At 40.4% G+C, this 22,055-nt stretch overlaps 1 protein-coding gene across 1 annotated transcript in view; it reads right to left on the bottom strand.

The window, feature by feature from the left end:
• LOC306866877 (G-protein coupled receptor family C group 5 member B-like) overlaps positions 1 to 17,696 on the bottom strand; it is a 31,157-nt gene extending 13,461 nt beyond the window's left edge. The window contains exons 1-4 of the mRNA XM_079412289.1: positions 17,209 to 17,696; positions 11,399 to 11,458; positions 2,086 to 3,103; positions 1,895 to 2,007 (exon numbers count right to left, since the gene is read on the bottom strand). Of these exons, the coding sequence (XP_079268415.1) occupies positions 1,895 to 2,007; positions 2,086 to 3,103 (1,131 nt within the window). The 5' untranslated portion in view covers positions 11,399 to 11,458; positions 17,209 to 17,696. The remainder of the gene's footprint in view (positions 1 to 1,894; positions 2,008 to 2,085; positions 3,104 to 11,398; positions 11,459 to 17,208) is intronic.
• Positions 17,697 to 22,055: the final 4,359 nt, after the last annotated feature.

Here is a 22,055-nt window from a genome sequence, read left to right as displayed (position 1 = left end):
CGCCTCTCTAGCAGACATCTTCAGAGATGTGGGCTGGGTGACACCTAATACCTTCGTGAGATTCTATAATCTCTGGGTGGAACTGGTTTCCTCACGTGTGTTGAGTATGAACAGGTAATTTGCAGGAAGACTGGCTCAGTGTCTCACTTGCGGCGCCATACCTCTAGCTAGATGCATGCTCCTTATCTTCTTCCATTAAGTTCCCCATCTGGTGAAACCTGGTCGAGTTTCTCCAGCATCAGGTGGCATTCAGAGGAGTCTCTTGTTGGGCTCAGTACTCCTATCCTAACGATTGCTGAAACAAATATTGTGAGTATATCAGAACACCGTTATTTTGGCCTCCTTAGTTAGCCCTTTATTGGGCAGGTTACGGATTGAGGTTCATCTGTCCTGGCACACTTTCCATAGGAACCCCTAATGTCAGTGTCGACGTAACATTGAACATGACTGACTGAAAGGGAACAGCACAGATATGTTATATAACTCTCATTCCCTTTAGGAGGGAACAGAGATGTTATGTCCCTCATGCCACAACCCTGAACTTTTCTGAATGCCAGGATGCTTTTTCGGCTCCTCAGCACAAACCTGAATGAGTGTATGCATGTACATGGGAGTGGCTTGGCATGCAAATTCCACTCGCCAATAGGCCATTTCTTGTAGTGCTCAGAGGTGATTGGGGCTCCTAAGTGAGACACCTAATGTCAGCCTACCTAAGCCTTGGAAAACAGATTTGTCCGAAGGAGGCTCCTCCAGGAGTGATACCAGGTTCGAAAATTAAATGTGGGACAGTCAAAACGGTGCTACTATGAGAAGCTGTACTTTGTTTTCCTGTTGTATTCCTGTTTTCAGATTCAAACAACCTGAGATGTGCACCGCCTACTGTAATATACACTTGCTCTGCACCCAAAACAGAATGCTCGTCATGGAGGCATACCCGGGTTTAACCACATTATAGTTGTTTGAACCATAAAAAGTGCTAAGTTTAACTGTTGACATCTGAAACACAGCAGCGCCCGATGAAGCAGAATCATGTGGCCCGAATGTTTGGAAGCCCAAAACAACAAATCAGTTGAATGTGACAGTAGACAGAATCATACAAGTCAAAAGTGATTGCATTGCAAGCTTCCAGACTTGGACACAACTTCCCACATGCAACTTCATCTTAGAAACAGATTGCACTCAGTCCAGGTACAACATGAGAAACTGTCTGCTCATTCTCCATAACAGACTTACTGTGCATGTCCAAGGACTTCTGTGTTGAGGACACAGAATGACGCACTGACAAAAAGCCATTGTGTTCCACCTTGAGCAAAGACGAACTCTACTTAATGTGAATCATTGAAACACAGTATCCAAATAATCGAATGAAAAGCCAAAGGCTTCTCAAAAAGCATGAACAGATTTAACCATCCTTCTTAAGAAGAGACTGGAAGATCTGACTAATGTTGGCACAGGCACATTCTTTTGAGGCATTGGTGATGAACATGTAGTTCTTCAAATCTGCAGTTATAACCAAATTATTTATGTGCAAAGTATAGTCACATATCAAAACAAACTATGTGGAGTCCATGATAGTTTTTTTCCCCTCCAGAGGGTTATACTGTAGGACCTATTACTTGAACCTGACTCATCACAAACTATCATCTTTGATCTTTTATGATAAAACCAATATACAGATCCACCTTTAATTTATGACATATTTATTCAGTCCTGATCTGTAGTCCCAATAGACAGAAAAACAGAAATCTTTAACATGCATTTTGACAAGACTAGTTTCAAGCTTTAGTTAGTCAATCACTTTACTCAAACTTGTCAGTTGTAATAAACCTGTTGAAACCTTATTCTTAGCTTGTTTATTTGGTCTGTTTATAATAATATAAAGTTATGTACTCACTGCTCCTCCATTTAGTATCATGGTCATCTCAGTCGGTTGGTAGACGTTACTTCTGAAGGGTGCACTGGGTCTGGCTCCTGTGTTGCCGTTATGATGGTTACCACTTCTCAACCCTACAATAATAGAGGATGGATGTTAGGATCTGTTTAATGTATATTAAATTATATATTAATCTTTGTGCCTAGTTGTACCTGCAGCATTTTCATCAAACGCATATCCCTGGTTCTCCACAAACTGCCTGTGCGAAAGTGGGATGTCCTCATCAAGGCTGGTCTCTCTCATGCGTGATGAATTCTGAGATGTGTCAAAATAGTCTGGAGCTGAAGGCTGAGGTGGTGCTCGAAGACAGGCATGGGCTTCAGGAGCAGCATGGCACAGCAATAATAACCAACCCTGTGCTACCAGGGCCACAGCCAATGCTGGATCATCCCAGTCCGGAGACTTTTCAAGTACTTTGTTCCCATAGACGTAGAAACCAACCCAAGCCACCCACAGGAGAATGGACAGCAAGCAGGAGACTAGAAGCCACACAACATTACAGTGCCATTGTCGTGCCTTCCCACACAGCGCTAATGTTGCAGTTACTAGGGCAGACAGCAGAAGTGCAACCACATAGGCACAAGCGAGTGCAAAGTCCAGTTGCTGATACTCGCAAGCCGGGTTACCCTCCCGCAGCACTGTTAGAAGAAGCCACTCTGCAGCTATAATACCTTGTACTGCTGTTAACCCTAGCACTAGTCCAACAATGGCACACCCGCCTGGGCTACGAGACTCACGTGCAAGCCTGCGCAGCCTCAACCCCTGTGCTAACATACAGGCAAAGCAGAGTGAGAAAAACAAACCCCAGAGGGCACGTCGCACCACACAAATGCTCTCGTTATGCTCAACGAGGTATGCAAAGCTAAGCCCAAACAGCCCAATAATGCCCATTAACAGTAAGAGAATCGGACCGATGCCACTTCGCTTTGGTGCTTCAGTCACTGAGTGCAGGCGACACAGTATCACTATCAACAATAAAATGGCAGCTAACACACCAGCTGCTGCTACGACCTCCACCACCACGCCCCATATAACATCCAGGTCACATAAGAGAGTGTATGGTCTTGGAGGTCCAAATCTGCAGCCAAATGGGACTGTCGGCTTCTCATCTTGAGACAAACTCACACCCAGCCCAGTGAGCAGCAGGAACATGACATGAAATAATGACATCTGAAAAAGAGAGAGAAAACGAGAAGAGTCAATCTTAGTCTTTGTACAATTTGCTTTTAAGGGTGTGTTCACACTTGTCATGTTTGGTTCGATTAAAACGAACTCAGGTGCGATTGCTCTGTTAGTGCGGTTCATTTGAGTAAGTGTGAATGCTGCCTTTCGAACCCTGGTGCGCACCAAACAAGCGGACCGAGACTGCTATAAAGATGGGTCTTCCTAATGATCTCTGGTGCGGTTCGAAAGAAATACAGTGTGAATATAACATGGACCAAACACTTCTAAACGAACCAAAAACAGGAAGCAATGACAAGATGCGAGGCTATGTGACATGATTTCACGAAGGGAACAAGCGGTGTATTCAAAACCAAATGAGCAGAGGGCAAACGTAGAGCAACGAGGAGGTAAAGTGCCTTTTATAAGCTCTTTGTGAGTTCGCAGGTGGTGAAAATAAAATCATATACATGCAACAATGAGCGAGCTTAATTCAGCACAAGGCATTAGGTGTATTCAACTTAAAGCGGCGCTGAGCAGACCAATCAGTGAATGGGTACTTTGATGTCATATACCTGCAGCGCTACTTTAAGTCGAACGTTCTGTCACGAAATAAACGTCATTCAACCTGACCAATCAGGTTGTGAGCGTATGACTATGCCTTTAGGTTTGGTATCTTTAGGTTCACTGTCAAAAATGACAGTGTGAACGCTAAGTGGACCAGGACCAAATGTATAATTTTCCTTTTTGGTCCGGACCAAATTAACCAAACAAACCGAATTACAAGTGTGAACACAACCCTAAAATAAACCTAAAAAAAACAAAACACATACAGTGGCCCAAAAAGGTTTCTGGTCACCTAAGTCCCATTTCAAGTGTGGATGTCAATGAATTGCATCATGTATTATTTGTAAAAGAATGTTTGTTTTTTTTCTTTCAGAATTTCATTTTTTTAATATTTTTTTTATTTAAAGTGCCCATATTATGCTTTTTTTAAAAGGTTACTAATTTTGTTTTGGAGGTCTCATACAATAGTTTTACATGCAAAGGACAAAAAACACTTTTAATTTTCTCATAATACACATTTCACATCACCTAGTTTCTCAAATAGTTTGAAATTATTCATTCAAAGATTTAGGCTCTCTAAAGACCTCCTTTCAGTAAGCCTCCACTTCTCTGACTGGTCAGATACCTCAGCCTGTTGTGATTGGTCTATTGCTGTGGTATCATTAAAATTAATTTTAACCACTGATTTTAATTTTAACCACTTCACATCATTATCCTGTGGAATTGTAAACAATGCAAATCTGCTTTCGCACTGCAGAAAATAGACTGCAAAGTAGACATTGTTTGTGTGAAGCCAATGAAGACCATTATGCAAATTTGTTACGGATCTTTGCATTTAAGTTTCATGAGTGGAACTCATGATGATGATTTGTCTCAGCAGTTCAGAATAAGCTATCTTAGGACACAATAACTATTTGTCGTGCACTTTGATCTTTAAAACTTTGCAGAACGTTTACATTCACAAACAGCTATATTACACACTGCATGAAAGGTAATATTCAAAAAAGAAAAATGGGGCCCTTTAAGCAACTTTCAACATAATTTTTAATGGATGTATTAAGCCAGTCATGTCTTAGTCCACAAGTGCACCTGGGAAGCTCCTATTTGAAGATTTTTAATTATATGGAAATTTTTTTATTATATGGAAAAATACTACAGAAGCCTTCTATAATTTTTTTAAACTATATTTTATTAATTATAACATTCTTTTAAATTCTTAGTTATTCATGCATGGTATCTTACAAAAACATTTATTTTCCATAAAGCAACAATGTGTCACGGTGCACACACGAGGGAGGACACAGGAACACGCAGACCAGGATGTAAACTCAAATAATAGACTTTACTGAAGAACATCAAGGCAGGGAAAAACACAGACAGGAACACCGGGGAGTAACGAGTAGACCAGACGAAATCCAACTAAACAGACAGATAACGAGATCATAGATAACGAGACAAACACAGCTGGACAAGAATTAACTAATGATTACGCTTAACAAGGACAGGAAACAAACCAAATAAGGAAACATTAGGCGGGAACACATGACAGACACGACAGAACCCTGACAGTACTCCCCACTCCCGGAAGGCGTGTCCCACGCGGTAATAGTTCCACCAGGGAGGGGGGGTGGGCGCCCCATGGCAGGGCTGGGAGCTCAGGAGGCCATGGCGGTGCATGGAGCTCAGGAGGCCATGGCGGAACAGGGTGCTCAGGAGGCCATGGCAGGCGGTACTTGTGGCCGTGGCATCCTTTTTCGGCCCGCCCACTCCACCCAGAGCTGTACTACCCCCCCCCCAAAAAAAATTTCCTTGGGGAATCCAGGGGGTATCAGGAGCCCTCCGGGGCTAGACAGACAAAACAGTACAAGACACGACAGAAACCCTCCAGGGTCAGACAAACATGACAGGACATCCCACAGGAACCAGAAGCCCTCATGGGCTGGCTAGGAAGCTGAGGCTTCCTCTGGGCATGACGAGGAGTCAGGGGCCCTCACAGGTCCCTCAGCAACCTCCTCCACTTCTGCGACAGGGGGGCAAGCGGCTGGGACTGGCCTCCATGGCCACAACTCAAGGAGCCGCCTGCCCCAGATGAGTCTCCATGGACAAGACAAGACAAGGTGAGTTTAAAATCTTCCTGTGGGCACAACAAGACATACAACACAGCACTCCTGGCCGTGACGTGTGTCCTGATCCACGGAGAGGGTATCGGCAGCCGATGGGCATGAGTCAGCTGCAATCCGGCGGGCTCGAGTCAGCGGCAATCCAGTGGGCTTTGAGTCAGAGGCTGGCCGGCGGGCATTGAGTCAGAGGCGGATCGGCGGCGTGCACAGGGGAGACGCCGACGGTGGGTGGGCTTTCCCCACGGACGGCGATGTGATCTCCCGCGAACGGCGGGCTCGGTGTGCCGCGGTTAGCGGCGTGAATAGGGGGAGCCACCGACGGCGGGTTGGCTTTCCCCGCGAACGGCGGCGTGAATCTCCCGCGAACGGCGGGCTCGGTGTGAGCGGCGAGGTTGGGAGCCGCGGACGGCGGCGGATGTCTCCCACGATCGGCGGGTTGGATGAGCCACGCACCACGGCGAACTACTCCCGCAATCGTCAGACTGGAGGGCTCGCCGAACTCCCACGCCGACATGTCGTGGGCTAGGGCAGAAGGACGAGTGGCGACTTCCATGCCGCGAGGGACAGACAGAACAGGAAGAAACAAAAGACTTTTCAAAAACGGAAAACAAAACGAGGTGAAGGGGCGCCGCTTACTGTTTTGGTCTGGTCTTCTGTCACGGTGCACACACAAGGGAGGACACAGGAACAGGCAGACCAGGATGTAAACTCAAATAATAGACTTTACTGAAGAACATCAAGGCAGGGCAAGACAAGGCAGGGCAAAACACAGACAGGAACACCGGGGAGTAACGAGTAGACCAGACGAAATCCAACTGAACAGACAGAACTATAAATACACAGGTAAATCATAGATAACGAGACAAACACAGCTGGACAAGAATTAACTAATGATTACGCTTAACAAGGACAGGAAACAAACCAAATAAGGAAACATTAGGCGGGAACACATGACAGACATGACAGAACCCTGACACAATGTGAGTGATTAACATTTGTTGTTTATAACAGGTATGGGAAATTTATTGTTCACACAGTATTTAGCTCCATCCCTAATAAAACACTCCTGAAATTGTTAGTACTTTATAAAAAAATTTAAACAACATTAAATTCAAACTTAAACAAAAAGCCAAATATAAAGGCTTAATATTATTTCAGAGTTTAACAAAAGAGTTCATTAGTATGATCACAAATTATGGTCAAATTGTCCATGTCGTGTGTTGTGTGTTTGGGGCTTGGTTTCAGTTCAGTGTCAGAATCTGAATACTTGCGTTTTGTCTTTTTTCATGAGCGCATGGAGTTCTTTATCACAGTTTCATGTGCTCGTGTTGTGTTTTTTGTTTGAGCACAGGGCCTTTGACCTCGTTTCATTGGCCTTGTGCTATTGTGATATGTTCATTGCATTGTCTAGTCTTGTGCATTTTGTTGAACACATGGCTTGTGATTTTTTACGTGTAACTATAGCAAATTAAAAAGTAAGCATAGAGGGAAAGAAAGTAGTAAAAGCAAAATGCCTACAGATAAACAAAGACGTTGCACATTTCAACAGCTTTTTTTGGCCCTTACTGTAGCTTTAATGGAAGACTTCGGATCGAAAAAGTGTCTCTTACTGTTTTTGTTTCCGCTATATTCTTGCACAATTAAAAGGTTTTCATTCCTTATTGGACTGTAAATTGCTTATGTACTCTGGGTAACAAATGACACCAAAATATTTTAAAATGTTTTTAATAGTTTAAACATCAAATCAAATTATTAAAAGACTGGTAAATTACCCCAGTAAATTATAGTACAATTGCGCTCACATCATTTATGTGCAATTCACCTGTTTTCTTAAACTGTTTTAGTATATCACTTATAATTTAACATGTATTCTTCTTGAAACATGTCAGTAATTCATAGGATCTATGCTAGTAGAATATTAAGAAATTACACAGCTCACAGCTAAACTCCCTGGAGGCTGGATGTGCCCCACTCCAGTCATGCTGATGAAGAAGCAGGTGTGGATCTGTTTATGTGCAGGCAGTCTTGCACTGACAACGTTATGTGTTACATCATGAAGACATCAACAAATGAGTCGCTTTGGCAGCTTGATTTAAATAAAATCCGTTACAGTACCATGAATTCTAATGTCAAAAGATAATGGAAAATTTCATTTCTCAATTCATGACCCCCTTTAGATATGTTATGGTCACCTAAAGAAAACATGCATATTCGGAGTATATGCACTTTTACACTAGTAGTTTACAGAGAAGTATACTTCAATGTGCATTCACTTCATATACAACCTGAATTCGGGAAATGTTGGGACGTCAGAAGTCTCAGAGTCTCTCAGAAGTAAAGATGGGCAGAGGCTCTCCAATCTGTGAAAGAGTGCGTAAAAAAGGCAGCATCTCTGATGGTATGGGGGTGCATAAGTGCATGCGGTATGGGCACTATGGAAGGCACTATGAATGCTGAAAGGTATATAAAAGCTTTAGAGCAACATATGCTCCCCTCCAGATGACGTCTATTTCAGGGAAGCCTTGTGTATTTCAGCAGGACAATGCAAAACCACATTCTGCAGCTATTACAACAGCATTGCTTCGTAGTAGAAGAGTCCGGGTGATGAATTGGCCTGCCTGCAGTCCAGATCTTTCGTCTATAGAGAACATTTGGCGCATCATTAAACGAAAAATACGTCAAAGACGACCACAAACTCTTCAGCAACTGGAAACTTATATCAGTCAAGATTGGGACCAAATTCTAACACCAAAACTCTAGAAACTCATAACCAGACGTCTTCAAACTGTTTTGAAAAGAAGAGGAGATGCTACACCATGGTAAACATGGCCCCCGTCCCAACTTTTTTGAAACATGTAGCAGGCATCAAATTTGAAATTAACTAATTTTGTGCATAAAATACTAAAATTTCTAAAAAAAAAATTAAAAAAATAAACATGTTATCTATGTTCTATTGTGAATAAATAATAATAATAATAATTTTAGTTTTCATTTTATTCAAATTTAAAAACTGTACCAACATTTCCAGAATTCAGGTTGTACTAAAAAGGGGGCCAGTTTTGTTCCAAATAGCATTGAAACAGTACACATATTACTAGACTGTTGTGCTTTGAAAGTCATCGTGCGCTGAGATGAATGGCAAACAAACCAAACATCAGACAACTACTTGATTGGCTGTGTGCTCAATATGTTTCTTACACCCGTCTGGGAACTATCCTATTTCTATGAAAACATCAGAAAATTTGTTCACAAGGTCATGGTTTTGCTCAAAGTCTGTTTGCACAAAGAGGACCAATTGGATTTGATCCATGCCAAGGCAAGCTTTCAGTCCTATTATAGGTTGCTCTTGAGTGTCTGCGATGTAGAATTCTAGTATGGCTTTGATCCCTGTATTTACATTGGATCTGGCTGTTGCGTGATATGGTTAAAGAGTTCTTCAACGTATCCTGACCATTGTGTTATTTGTTTTAACTGACTGAGACTGATGATTTCTTGAATCTTGTTTTCTGGAATGATAATGACTTTTGCCCGTGTCTAGTCTAAATCTTATTTTGGAGACTGTTAAGCCTGTCTCTATTTCCACAAAACCTTGTTTATTTACTACGTTGCTGTGATCTTTTGGCATTGCATCAGTGAAGAGTTCCTGGGGGTTTCCAAGGTTGTAGTCAGTCTTGCTATCGACAGTATGCATGTTTCTCTGTTTCTATGATTGTTGTAATTCGCAAGCCTTTGCAAAGTGGTTCGGTTTGCTACATTTCTTATACTGCTTCCCCATGGCTGAGCATTTATCCTTGTCTCTGTGCACCTGCATGCAGAGCCTGCACATTGTGGGTCTTGTACTTACTCTACCACATTTACAGACAACATGGTGAATGTAGTATTACTAAACAATCACTACAGCTACTTAATCGTTACTGTCTCTATTTCACTGTTATTTATGTATTGGACTCGCATAGACTTTATATATTTACACATACTTTAATAAACAGTAAAGCAGTAGACAGCTTTGTAGCAATTAACACAAAAGGGAAATATATTTATAATCAATTATAGTTAGTTCATAATCAATTACAATAACTTGTATCAGCTGCCAGAAGTAACAGCTGCAGGATTAATATTACAATCTGTAAACACATCCAGCAAACATTCAGTGTTAACAGCTCCAAGAAATATTACCTTCCTGGCCACAGAAAATATCTTTCTTACAGTACTAACAGTATTGCAGCATGTAGCATAGATCAGCTCATTAAAGTGACTTTATAAGCAGTAAGCACAATCAAACTCAGAAGTTTATTGAACATTAATCTAAAGATGCACAATAACTACTAACATAAACATACAATCACATGTGCACACAGGTAAACCGGAAATGAAAGTGGATAAATGAAACAAAAATAACATCAGAACTAAAATGCATGAAGTAGGAGTCCGTTTTCCAGTTAAAGCACCTTATTAAATGGTCACAATTGATTGTCTTGTACATTGGCTTTGTCATTGAGTGTGCATCCAGATGCAGTTCAACTCAAAGTCCTGATAGTTTTTTCGTTAGTTAGAGATGCTCGAGAAAGAGAGGTGGTGATGAGGTTGTGTTCAAGATCTTCCAGAATTAAACAAAAAAAGATGAACTTCAGTGATACAAAGGCAACATCTCAGATGAATTCCGTGAGCGCCGGAGTTATGGCTGATAGAATAATTCTCTAGCATTAATTCTGCTCATATCTTGTCTTGAAAAATGGAGACAGTTTGACTTTCATCGTACAGGGTTAAGATAGTGGCCTAAAACTTCTACAGAGTTCACACCTCTCGAAACTGGCTTGTCCAATATAAAGCTGTAAATTTGAGCAGGAAAGTACCCCCCCCCCCCCCCCCCCCCCCCCAGATTTGAGTGCCATTAAACTCTGATTAGTGTAACATGTCCCATTGAAGTTATGAAGAAGTGGTATAGCCCAGTATTCATGAAATTAAAAGAGGATCATTACATGCAGATTGGGTTACATTAATTAATGATTCAGTCATTAAACATGCATTGCACATGTGGGTTATGACACCAGATGGCATGGTTCAAACGGTGGTTGTGCCAAGCACTAGTTTACTGCATATAGCTGTGCAGCCGCTATGGTAATTTGATAGCCTACATAGTTTAAATAATAAATTTCAAGAAAAGTATCAGTTTGACTGATTATTCACTATATGAATTAGTACATGTTTTTGAGGCATTTGTACTTGCATCAAGCCGCAGGGCACCCAAAGATGACCAACTAGTGAATGTTTACATAAATCAACAATAAAAAAAAATACACACAGACAGTGTTGCACGATTCACCAATTCAACGTACGAAATAAAGTGCTTCGACGTTATAGATAAAAAGTATTTGCAAATAGAATATATTCAGTCCATCCTGTATATACATCCCTTCACCTGACATTTTGCATTATACACCAATCACATTCAGACACGTCTGAATTTATTGTCCAAATAGTTTTTGAGGCCACTGTATGTAGAAGTGGTTTTTAGACTAAAGTGATCTTATGTGCATGTGTACCCAAAATAACGTATAGCATAAAGTGTTTTATGGGTTAATATTAACTAAGACAAGCAATAATTTTAACATCTTACCTTAGTATAAGATATAATCCGTGGTAGTTGCCTTGAAAATTATGGTCTAAGAGCTGGATCCTACACAGGCAAAAAAATAAATCACATATTTCATGTTACAAACACTTGAAAAAGACTATCTCCAAAATAAATGTCTAAAAACCCTTTGGGAGGATTCAAGCCATGTATTTTATGGTACTGGTAGTCCATTTCTGTAAGCAATGGAATGGAAAGTATTTATGTGTTGATGCTATGTTTGTGTGAGACAGCTCAAACTCTGATTATTTATAGTGCACACATGCTCAGTGCTTTATTAATAACCTGTAATAATATACAGCAGTGAGCAAAGGCAAAATATCTCATTAGAATAACTGACTTTTTAAAATAGTCCTCCACAACTCTTCATATTACACTATCACAAAGGCTGAAAATAAGGCAAGTATTAAATCACATATTAATCTCTCAACTAATACTATGTTGTGTTTTTTGTTCAAAGTAAATGACTTATAACTAAAAACAGGAAAAATCCAAAGTCAGGTACATAATTAAGTGGCATAATAACCCATTATGTGTGTTGTAATGTAAAAGCGTTCAATTTCTTAGACATTTCAGGGCTCAAAAATAAGGTCTGCCCAATGGCCCGAGGCCAGCGTCAAAGACGCTCGGGACAGTTGACGAATTTGTGACTGCGTTATGCAAAAGTTGGGGGTGTAAACATTAATGATCCCCACTGTAACGTCACAGTCGGTGTTATGTTGGGATTCGCCTGTTTTTCAGTGGTCTTTTGTGCACATGAGATTTACATGAGGAAACAGGCTGGTGTTTGAGGCTCACTGTATGTCATTTCCATGAACAGAACTCTTATTATTCAACTATGTCAGTTTTCCATTCTATGGCACCTTTAAGCTATGAAACTTGGAAGGATGATTTAGTGGTACAAAGACTTCTTATGTGTCAAAAGATCAAGGCAAATTTGATTTCTCATATCATGACTGCTTTAAAATGTCCTCCTCATTATAAAAAAAACTTGCCGTCAGTAGCTTAACAGTACGAGCATTGCATCAAAAGCAAATAGAGCCCATAATCATCACTGACGCTTGTCTACACTGGATACAGTGAACAGATGCGTTCAATTTCTTTCAAATTCACAGTTCGCAAAGAAACGTTTGTTGAAAGAGCCAGCTGTACTGGACCTGACAGCAGCTGCATCACAAACCTCGAGTAAACTATCATTAACAGACAGAGCATTATAAAATAATGTCTTTATATGGATATTTCTTTTAAAACACTTACTCATGTGCAAAAACTTATTTCTATTTCCTATGCAATGGCATTATCCAATCATAACAGTGCTGTTATGTGTATGTTTGTGTGTGTAGTGAAAGGCAGATCAAATATTTATGGTTTATGTTTGATCACTGATAAAGCATTGTGCATTCCTGTAGTGCTTAGTCTTATTATATGCTCCACTTTTCCTTCATATGCTTATCTAAATCTTGGTGTAGTATGGTAAAAACCACCAGAAATCAACACATGCACATGCGTGCAGAGCAATGCAAGATTGAATAAACAAATGCACCTTAAATTAAGAATGATCACCCTGCCAAGTTCAAATTTCTGAATTATCATCCATAAATATGTCAATTTTCAACAAAGTTCATTTTTGGAGAATTGAAAAGTTTTGCGTTTTAAAAAATAACAATACATTTTTATAGTATAATAGACTTCTTATGTGTCAAAAGATCAAAGTTAAATACCTGAGATTTGACCACAACACCTCTTACTTGGCAAAAGAATAGACAAAACAGCAATGTGATTTCTTTAAAGTTGAACTCTGCTTTTTTCCATGTCATTCCACTGTGTGGGAAAAAGGGAAAAGCTGATGTCATGAGTAATTGTGCAGTGATTGCCATGGTAACAGCAAGAGGCAGAAAGAGATGTGGGGGGTGTTCGCCCATCCTCAGCTCATCAACAACAGGGCTCTAACACACACTCGTAATGCGCTGCAGAACCAATACTTTGTATTATCATGACTTCTGTCATACAGGGATGTTTGAATGTAATGTACAAGAGCAACAGTGTTTCGCTTTCAGTGTCTGTGTTACAGAAATTGAGACAAAGCAACTATGTGCTGATGTTTGTTGCAGCAAAATACTTGAATAAAATGCATTGCATAATATAATAAAAAGCAAAAACATCCCTTACATTTTAATGAGACGTTTTTGTCATAACCAGCCACAACTACAGCAAAGCACATCGCATTTTATTAATTGCTTGTTACTATTTTTACATCGTTGCACCCTGGCAGCCCCACGCACACACATTTATTCAACCCAAGTGAAGCACCATGGTAGTCATGAATATATAAGGTATGTGTCGCTCTCTTAAGCTGGACTGCACTGCAAGTGTGCGAGAGCGTGCAAACACAGAAAGCACTGTGATTGGCTGTGTTTCAGAATTGATTGAGTTGAGCTACACCCCTTGTTCAGAATTACTGCTTGTGACGCACTAGGTTAGGACACGTGTTACAGCATCTAAACATAAAATATCATATACGTCTCTTACAAATTTCTCATTTATACTCGTGTAGTAAATTTGGGGAATGTGGATGTGTGCGATGAAAGCCATGCTTTGCCCTCTCCTGCGACAGGCTTGTGAAAGCACCCCCATCCTGTCTGCTCCCACTCTTTTGTGCAGCTTTCGACGACTCCTCTTACATAACAAGGATCCAGCTCTTACCAGTTCTGCTGCATGGCTGGCACTGAGGCTTCAGCATGTGAGCCTGTGCTTTTATAACTAAAACCAAAACTAGCCTGACATATCATTTCAAAAATAAAGTCTTACGCGATTTGAACAGCTTATTTGTAATATGAAGAATTATATGGGCAACCTGGTGTGGTGTGAAAATGTTCACTTTTTCACTAGTGATTGTTTAAAGTCATTGCATAATCAAGATCCAACAAAGTAGCATGAGCAGTTTTTTTATTTAAATTGGATTGTATAATTTTAAAGAGTTAAAGCAAAACAAGAACGACTTGATTTCAGCGTTGTTAAATAATGCTAAAAATATAATTTCACTTTCTGACAGCAGGTGGCGCCTATGGAATAGCAGCAATATAGTGTTTCCTTGGTTACCACAAAGCAGGTCTAAATAAAAATGCAAAATAAATAATACTAAATAAACATTTCTGAAGACAGCCAGTGCCCTTCATATAAACCCCACCTCCAATTCAGTATTTAGAGCATCACAAACAGTAATGTTGCTCTGCTGGGTACAGTATTTTCTCTGCTAGCGCATCTCTTTGCATTTGTCTTGTCCCGTCTCGGACCCCCATTATCATCCTGTTTACACAGATCGTAATATTTCCACGCAAATGACATTTTGGGGAATTATCACAGTGCAAGTTCAGAACAGAGATTGTCCAAAATAAAACGAAAAAACGTAGTTGCTTACTAAGTTACTACTCATATTAAAAGACTACAATTCCCGCTAATCTTTGACCTATCAAAACATTGGTCACACTTTATTTTAAGGCCCAATTCTCGCTATTAGCAAACCATTAACTACGACTTTTGCCTCAAACTCCTAACTTGCTGCTTATTAATAATAAGGTAGTTGTTAACTTGTCAAATATTGCAAAACTGGGCAGGAATTATTTGGCCCTGTCAAAGCTTCATTTAGACTGATTCAGGTCATCAGCTCATTAATAGAGGCTCAAAGATCTGAAATGGGTGTTTCAGACAAAGGAGGCATGCTAAATGTCTAGTGCTGGAGGATCCAGGAAACGGGGTTGGGAACCAGTGATCTTGACCAATGGTAGATTTAGGTATGGGCGTCAAAAAATCTGGAATGGTGATTTGCACAGTTAAAGGTCATTGCACACTGAGCCCGAAATTTTCGCACGTTAAAAAATAAATACGACCTCACGTTGAGTCAATCACATTTACACACTGTCTCCAAAACTTTCATCCGTCATATAAATTTTTTTTTATTTTCTTCGTTTTCGCATCCATAGCATACATTTTGATAGGAAAGGATGAGGAATACGAAAAAACGCAAAAATTTCGGACTCAGTGTGCAATGACCTTTAGTTTTCTATTGGTCATTTGCAGGTCACTAATTATATTGTCACTCTGTGGATCAATTAACCTTGTGAGTTAAACCCAGTTTGCAGCAAAACACCACGATCTCATTGACTTTCGCTGAAGTGCTGGCGAATTCAGCGCCGGATGTTGGGGCGTCCAGCAATGCAGCAAAGTTGAGAAAAGTGACTTTCGGGTGCAACTACCAATGGGAGTGAAGTCATTGGAGTCATGAACAACTGTTTGGACTTAATAATTAGTGTGTTAAGATGATGTGTTGATTTTGCACTAAAAGTCGTAAAAAGTCTAATATTGAAGCGAGATTCCTAAATTCTTTTAATGATACAAAGTTTGTGTAGATTAACTAAGACTATCATGGTAATAGTACGTCTATGATAGTTGTGTGAGTTATAAATCGCAATATAAGGTTATAACCATTAGTAAGAAGAGCATGCAAAAAATGTCACATATGAATAATACTGTATTGGCTAATGAATAAATACGACTTTTTCATATACAGTTTCAGACTTTCTTTCTGGTTTATACGAAAACATTACGAATAATATAAAACCAGTCTACATCACTTCTTTTTGATACTTTTGAGTCTTATTTAAAACTGTATAAAACTGAAAATTTATACAAAATGTTAAAATTATTGATGTGTTTTTCCAAATATGTGACCCTGGATCACAAAACCAGTCTTAAGTCGCTGGGGTATATTTGTAGCAATAGCCAAAAATACATTGTATGGGTACAAATTATACATTTTTCTTTTATGCCAAAAATCATTAGGATATTAAGTAAAGATCATGTTCCATGAAGATATTTTGTCAATTTCCTTCAGTAAATATCTCAAAACTTCATTTTTGATTAGTAATATGCATTGCTAAGAGCTTCATTTGGACAACTTTAAAGGAGATTTTCTCAATATTTAGATTTTTGTGCACCCTCAGATTCCAGATATTTAAAAAGTTGTATCTTGGCCAAATGTTGTCCGATCCTAACAAACCATACATCAATAGAAAGCTATTTATTCAGCTTTCAGATGATGTAGAAATCTCAATTTCGAAAAATTGACCCTTATGACTGGTTTTGTGGTCCAGGGTCACACATGCGAGTATAGCCTAAATAACAGCAGAATGGTGTTTTTTTTCTTGTTGTTGACAGAGGATTGTTTGGGGTGGGGGGCGCTGAAAGGGGGCTAGAACCCCCACTGATCCAGACTACAGCAGATATAATGTGAACACTCCATCAGTTCAGCCAGTTCTTGGAGAGTTACGTTTGCCAAGTAAGCTCAACCCTACAGCATGCCAAATCTTCAAAATGCAGGACTTGAGACACTAGAAACATGGCTGATCAAATGAAATGCACGATGAGAGAGAGAAAAAAAACCTGTTAGAAATCAAACAAGCTTTCAATGGTTGGGTATGAATGTTTTCAATGCATTGACATATGCTAATTAATTTTGACTAATAATATTTAAAACTGCTACATTATTAATCAATGCAGAGAAATCATTATTATATTAATGGAATGTATGTCATTAATGATTTCCACTGTGCTGACTGAAAATTAATTTGCTCACATCACCCTATCCCACCTATAACGAGGCATCTAATAAATCCAGCATGAGTAATGTTTGCATGCATATAAATATACAGAGAGAATCAAAATACACATCTGATGACAGCTGGCAGAAAACAGCAGATCCCTGTGGATTTGAGTGGATCTGATATGTGTGTACGTACCTTTATCGATTAAAGCATCCGATATATGGTCGATGGTCGTGTGAAAAATCTCACATTTCTGCTCCTGCAGCTGGTTTTCACGGCGAAGGCTCGCGCAGTTCTTCCACCTCGCGCTATTTAACAATGGTTCTTTGATTTTCTCCCTGAATCTTTCGTTTAGTCGGGAGTTAATAAACGAGGCCAAACATCAAGAATAAAAAGCGGCGTGGACCAAAACCGTGACCAAATGCGGATTCCCTCTCCAGGCACTGCTCTGTTGATGACGGAGAAATAAAATACCAGGCGTCCTCACCACACCATCATCGCCTCTAAAACACACCCCGAACACATTTGGCGTTTATCGGCTTTCATCTGTGTGCCGCAGAAGCTCGGTCTTCATGGTAAATGTTGTACCGCGCTGCGTTTCTTCTTTCAATGCATCTGCTGCTTTACTCGCGCGCTCTCAGCTGTTTGATTCGGTCCATCAGCCCCGCCTCCCGCTGTCATTCACCACCCCATCCCTAAACAAGCCCGGATCAGCACCATGCACGGGATGCCCTCCAACCCCCATCCCATTGTCTGTGTTTACAACGCTTTTTTTATTTAAAATATGTTATATTTTAAAAAACAACCACTTGGATGAAGAGAATAAAGACAAAGAGAACAAAACATATTATACACAGCAAATATTTTTAGATTTTGGACATTTAGATGCAATAGATTATGATTAATCTATTGCAAATTTTACTTTATTTTTGCTGACAACAGGGTGATGTACTTTGGCAGAGGTACATAACACCAGAGAAAACATTTCTACGAGTTTAAACAATGAGATTACAAAGATTTGTGCATTACTGAGAATAATAAATTAACAATATCCTGAAGAGTTTGTGTTGTAATACAGTAAAATAATTAGAAAAATGTTCTGATATTTCTTCCTAAGAGATAGGAGCATAACTCTTTCTAACATGTTTTGACATAAACACATTCGCAAAAATACTTCAATAATCAATCTTTCTATATGTCACAAAAAGAGCGTTTTTTTTCTTACTTTGAATTTAAAAATGTAGTTGTAACACTGTAACGTTGCCAGATATGAATTAGAAGTTACGCGAATGTAATAGACCTTAGTCAGGGTAGCGACATATTTAAATGTTGACGGAATAAAAACAAAACATACTGAAAGTTCAGATGGCAAAACGCCTTACTACCAAGAAAATAATATTGTGAAAATAACACAATCTAGGACCTTTATATAGTGTGTGCTATCGTAAAGACTGCGAGTCTATCCTTCACAGTCTTCATCTGCCTTAAATTAATCTATTCATCTGACCTGATTAAAGTGATAGTTCACCCAAAAATGAAAATTCTGTCATTAATTACTCACCCTCATGTCATTCCAAACCCGTAAGACCTTCGTTCATCTTCGGAACACAAATTAAAATATTTTTCACTGTCTTCGACTCACAGTCCTGCAGTGTGAAATGTTTTGACTGGAAATTACATCAGCGATGACCTACAGCCAATGAGAAAGCAGATACAGGGCAAGGAACATTCAGGGGAGGAGTCATATACCTACAGCCAATGAGAGAGCAGATACAGGGCAGGGAACGTTCAGGGGAGGAGTCATAGACCTACAGCCAATGAGAGAGCAGATTCAGGGCAGGGAACATTCAGGGGAGGAGTCATATACCTACAGCCAATGAGAGAGCAGATACAGGGCAAGCAAACGTTCAGGGGAGGAGTCATAGACCTACAGCCAATGAGAAAGCAGATACAGGGCAAGGAACGTTCAGGGGAGGAGTCATAGACCTACAGCCAATGAGAGAGCAGATACAGGGCAGGGAACGTTCAGGGGAGGAGTCATAGACCTACAGCCAATGAGAGAGCAGATTCAGGGCAGGGAACATTCAGGGGAGGAGTCATAGACCTACAGCCAATGAGAGAGCAGATACAGGGCAGGGAACATTCAGGGGAGGAGTCATAGACCTACAGCCAATGAGAGAGCAGATACAGGGCAGGGAACGTTCAGGGGAGGAGTCATAGACCTACAGCCAATGAGAGAGCAGATACAGGGCAAGGGACCGTTCAGGGGAGGAGTCATAGACCTACAGCCAATGAGAAAGCAGATACAGGGCAGGGAACATTCAGGGGAGGAGTCATAGACCTACAGCCAATGAGAGAGCAGATACAGGGCAAGGGAACGTTCAGAGGAGGAGTCATAATAGATCTGCAACAGAACATCAAGTATGGCTTCTGCAAGCAACCACCTCTCCTTCTTATTCTTTACTTTTCACTGCAAACCAACGTACAGGCAACTTGTATCACTAGCTTCTTGCAGGTTTCAATTTCTAACAGGCAGAAATCCACAAGAACTCCTGCAGCACAAGTGATTTCCTGCAGCACTTTTTGCATGTGCTTGGTTGTGAAATGTAGTTTGTAGACAATTAAGGCAGATTTGTTGGCAATTCTTCCCATTAAAAAGTTGTATAATGTGTGGCTCCCTGTCACTGATTCGTTGTGTAGTGTGCACACAACAGCAACTAGATACCCCCTGCTGGCCTCACTAACACCTCTTTCAGCAGCACCTGGCTTTCCCAGGAGGTCTCCCATCTAGGTACTGACCAGGCTCAAACCTGTTTAAGTGAGTGAGTGAAGTGACATTCAGCCAAGTATGGTGACCCATACTCGGAATTCGTGCTCTGCATTTAACCCAGTCGTGGTATTGAGGGTGGAGAGAGCGCTGGACATTCACTCCCCCCACCTACAATTCCTGCCAGCCGGAGACTCGAACCCGCAACCTTTGGATTACAAGGCCGACTCTCTAACCATTGGGCCACGACTTCCCAGCTTCAGAGGGTAACCAGTCTTGGGCTGCAGGGTGACATGGCTGCATATGATACATTAAAATAAGAGTCTTTACACACTATGGAACACAAAACAGAAGGACAGAAGGATGGAGGACCAGGGTGGAGTCAGGGGATCAGAAGACTGAGGTGGAGCCAGTGGGACAGAGGCCACCTGTGGAGCTGAAGGCATGGAGGACCCTGGTGGAAACAAAAGGTTGGAGGGCCAAGGTAAAGCTGATGGCAGGGCCAGAGGAATCAACAGTCCATGATGGAGCCAGAAGGATAGGGAGTCAAAGGTCAGTCATGTGTGCACGCTCAGGGTCAATATCACAACTGACTAGGAGCGCCAGGACAGGAACAGACTCTGGGATGAAGTCTGTGGCTGAATCAGTAATGTTTAGACCTTTCTCCACCTTCCCAACAGTCAAGGGGATCCGGTTAGCTGCTTCACTAACTCACAGAAAGTCCTTGGAGGACGATCGATGCTCAGCATTGATTTTAATGGCTCATTCAATCCAGCCCTATACAATGAAATGAGGCCACTGTCCGGATAATGTGTCTGATATGCTAGACCTAAAAACTCACACGTGTGGTCACTGAGGGTTCGATCCCTCTCGCTGGGGAGGAGGACACAAACAGCCACTAGATTCATCAGTTTTGGGCAGTTATTCTGTAACACTGCAAGCGATGAAGAAGTTGAGTCTAACTGCAGGTTCATTCCAGGAAAATGAGTAGAAATAAGGAGAAATCATTCCAAAGAAGGACAAAAACATGAGACATTAGAAGTGTTCCTACGTTTAAAACAGTAAATTGATGTATGTTTTAAATGTAGGAAGAGACCAAACCAGGTTCTAGTTAACAATAAATAATACTATCCACTGAAGAGACAACAATAGCACATCACTGAATTTGTAAGCATCCTCATTAAACCTATATAAATATATTTAATAATACGTTAATCATTTATTATCCTGGCAGACAAACAGTGCAGAGAAGTTGGAGACTGAGGTCAGATCAGAGGTGGACACTGTTAAGGTCAAAATGAGGAAGTGTCTCATTACAGTCATGAGAGATGTGGCTCATCACCCATTCAGATCAACTGATGTACTGACTGACATTCCACATTTCTTGGACATTAAAGGCCTTGTAAGACAATATTTGTTGGTTAATAATTCAGATAAAAGAGGCTTTTCTGGGTTGGAGATTCTTTTGAACAATGCTACATATGCTGTTGTTTGAGCTTTACTTCTATAATACTATAATGCCAAATATAGACATAGACTGAGCTGGATTTTGTTTTGACTTTTGGTAAGAAGACATCAGCTAAGTTCTTATAAAGGTGTTCAACTACATTCATGCAGGAACTAATTCACTAAAGCAAAGACTTCTCCCATGACCTTCAGGATCTGATTTACTCTGTGGAATCAGTTGTAAAAGAGGACGAATGTAGGTCAGACTATTGACATTCAACATAAGATTATGCACACGCCAATGTATTTTTGCTGAAGTTTCCATATCTGTTATTTAGGATGAATATTACTTAGGATCTTGCTTTAATTCTTGATTCCACCATTACCCCAAGACTACAGAAGACTGCTCAGAAACACCTTGTTATCTTCAAAAAAGGACATTTAGACATATCACTATATGCCTGGCTCAAAAATATTTCCAGCTGTGCTAATTATATGATGGAAAACTAATGTAGAGAGAAGCAATCAGAGAACTGCTTTGGAGTGTTGCGGTTGTTTTATTTTTAAGGCCAGGACTGACAGAAAAGACTCCTTTGAAGAGAGCAGACGAGAGCATAACTGCTTGCCATTGGGATAAAGAACAGCATTTATGGATATAATTCTTGACAAGAAAACTAGACGTCATGCAAGTCAATGAGTGGTCTTGGTGGCTATCATGAACTGTTTTTGAGATTGAAACTGATGGAGTCCAAGAGTTGCTGAGCTCAGATCTAAATTTATGCATTGGAGTCAATTGTCAGTAAAATAAAATAAAAAAAATCTTTGTTTA

Source organism: Barbus barbus (assembly GCF_936440315.1).
Source record: "Barbus barbus genome assembly, chromosome: 4".
Taxonomy (NCBI): Eukaryota; Metazoa; Chordata; class Actinopteri; order Cypriniformes; family Cyprinidae; genus Barbus; species Barbus barbus.
The sequence above is the reverse complement of the archived record's forward strand: the minus strand, read 5'-3'. Positions and strand labels throughout refer to the sequence as shown.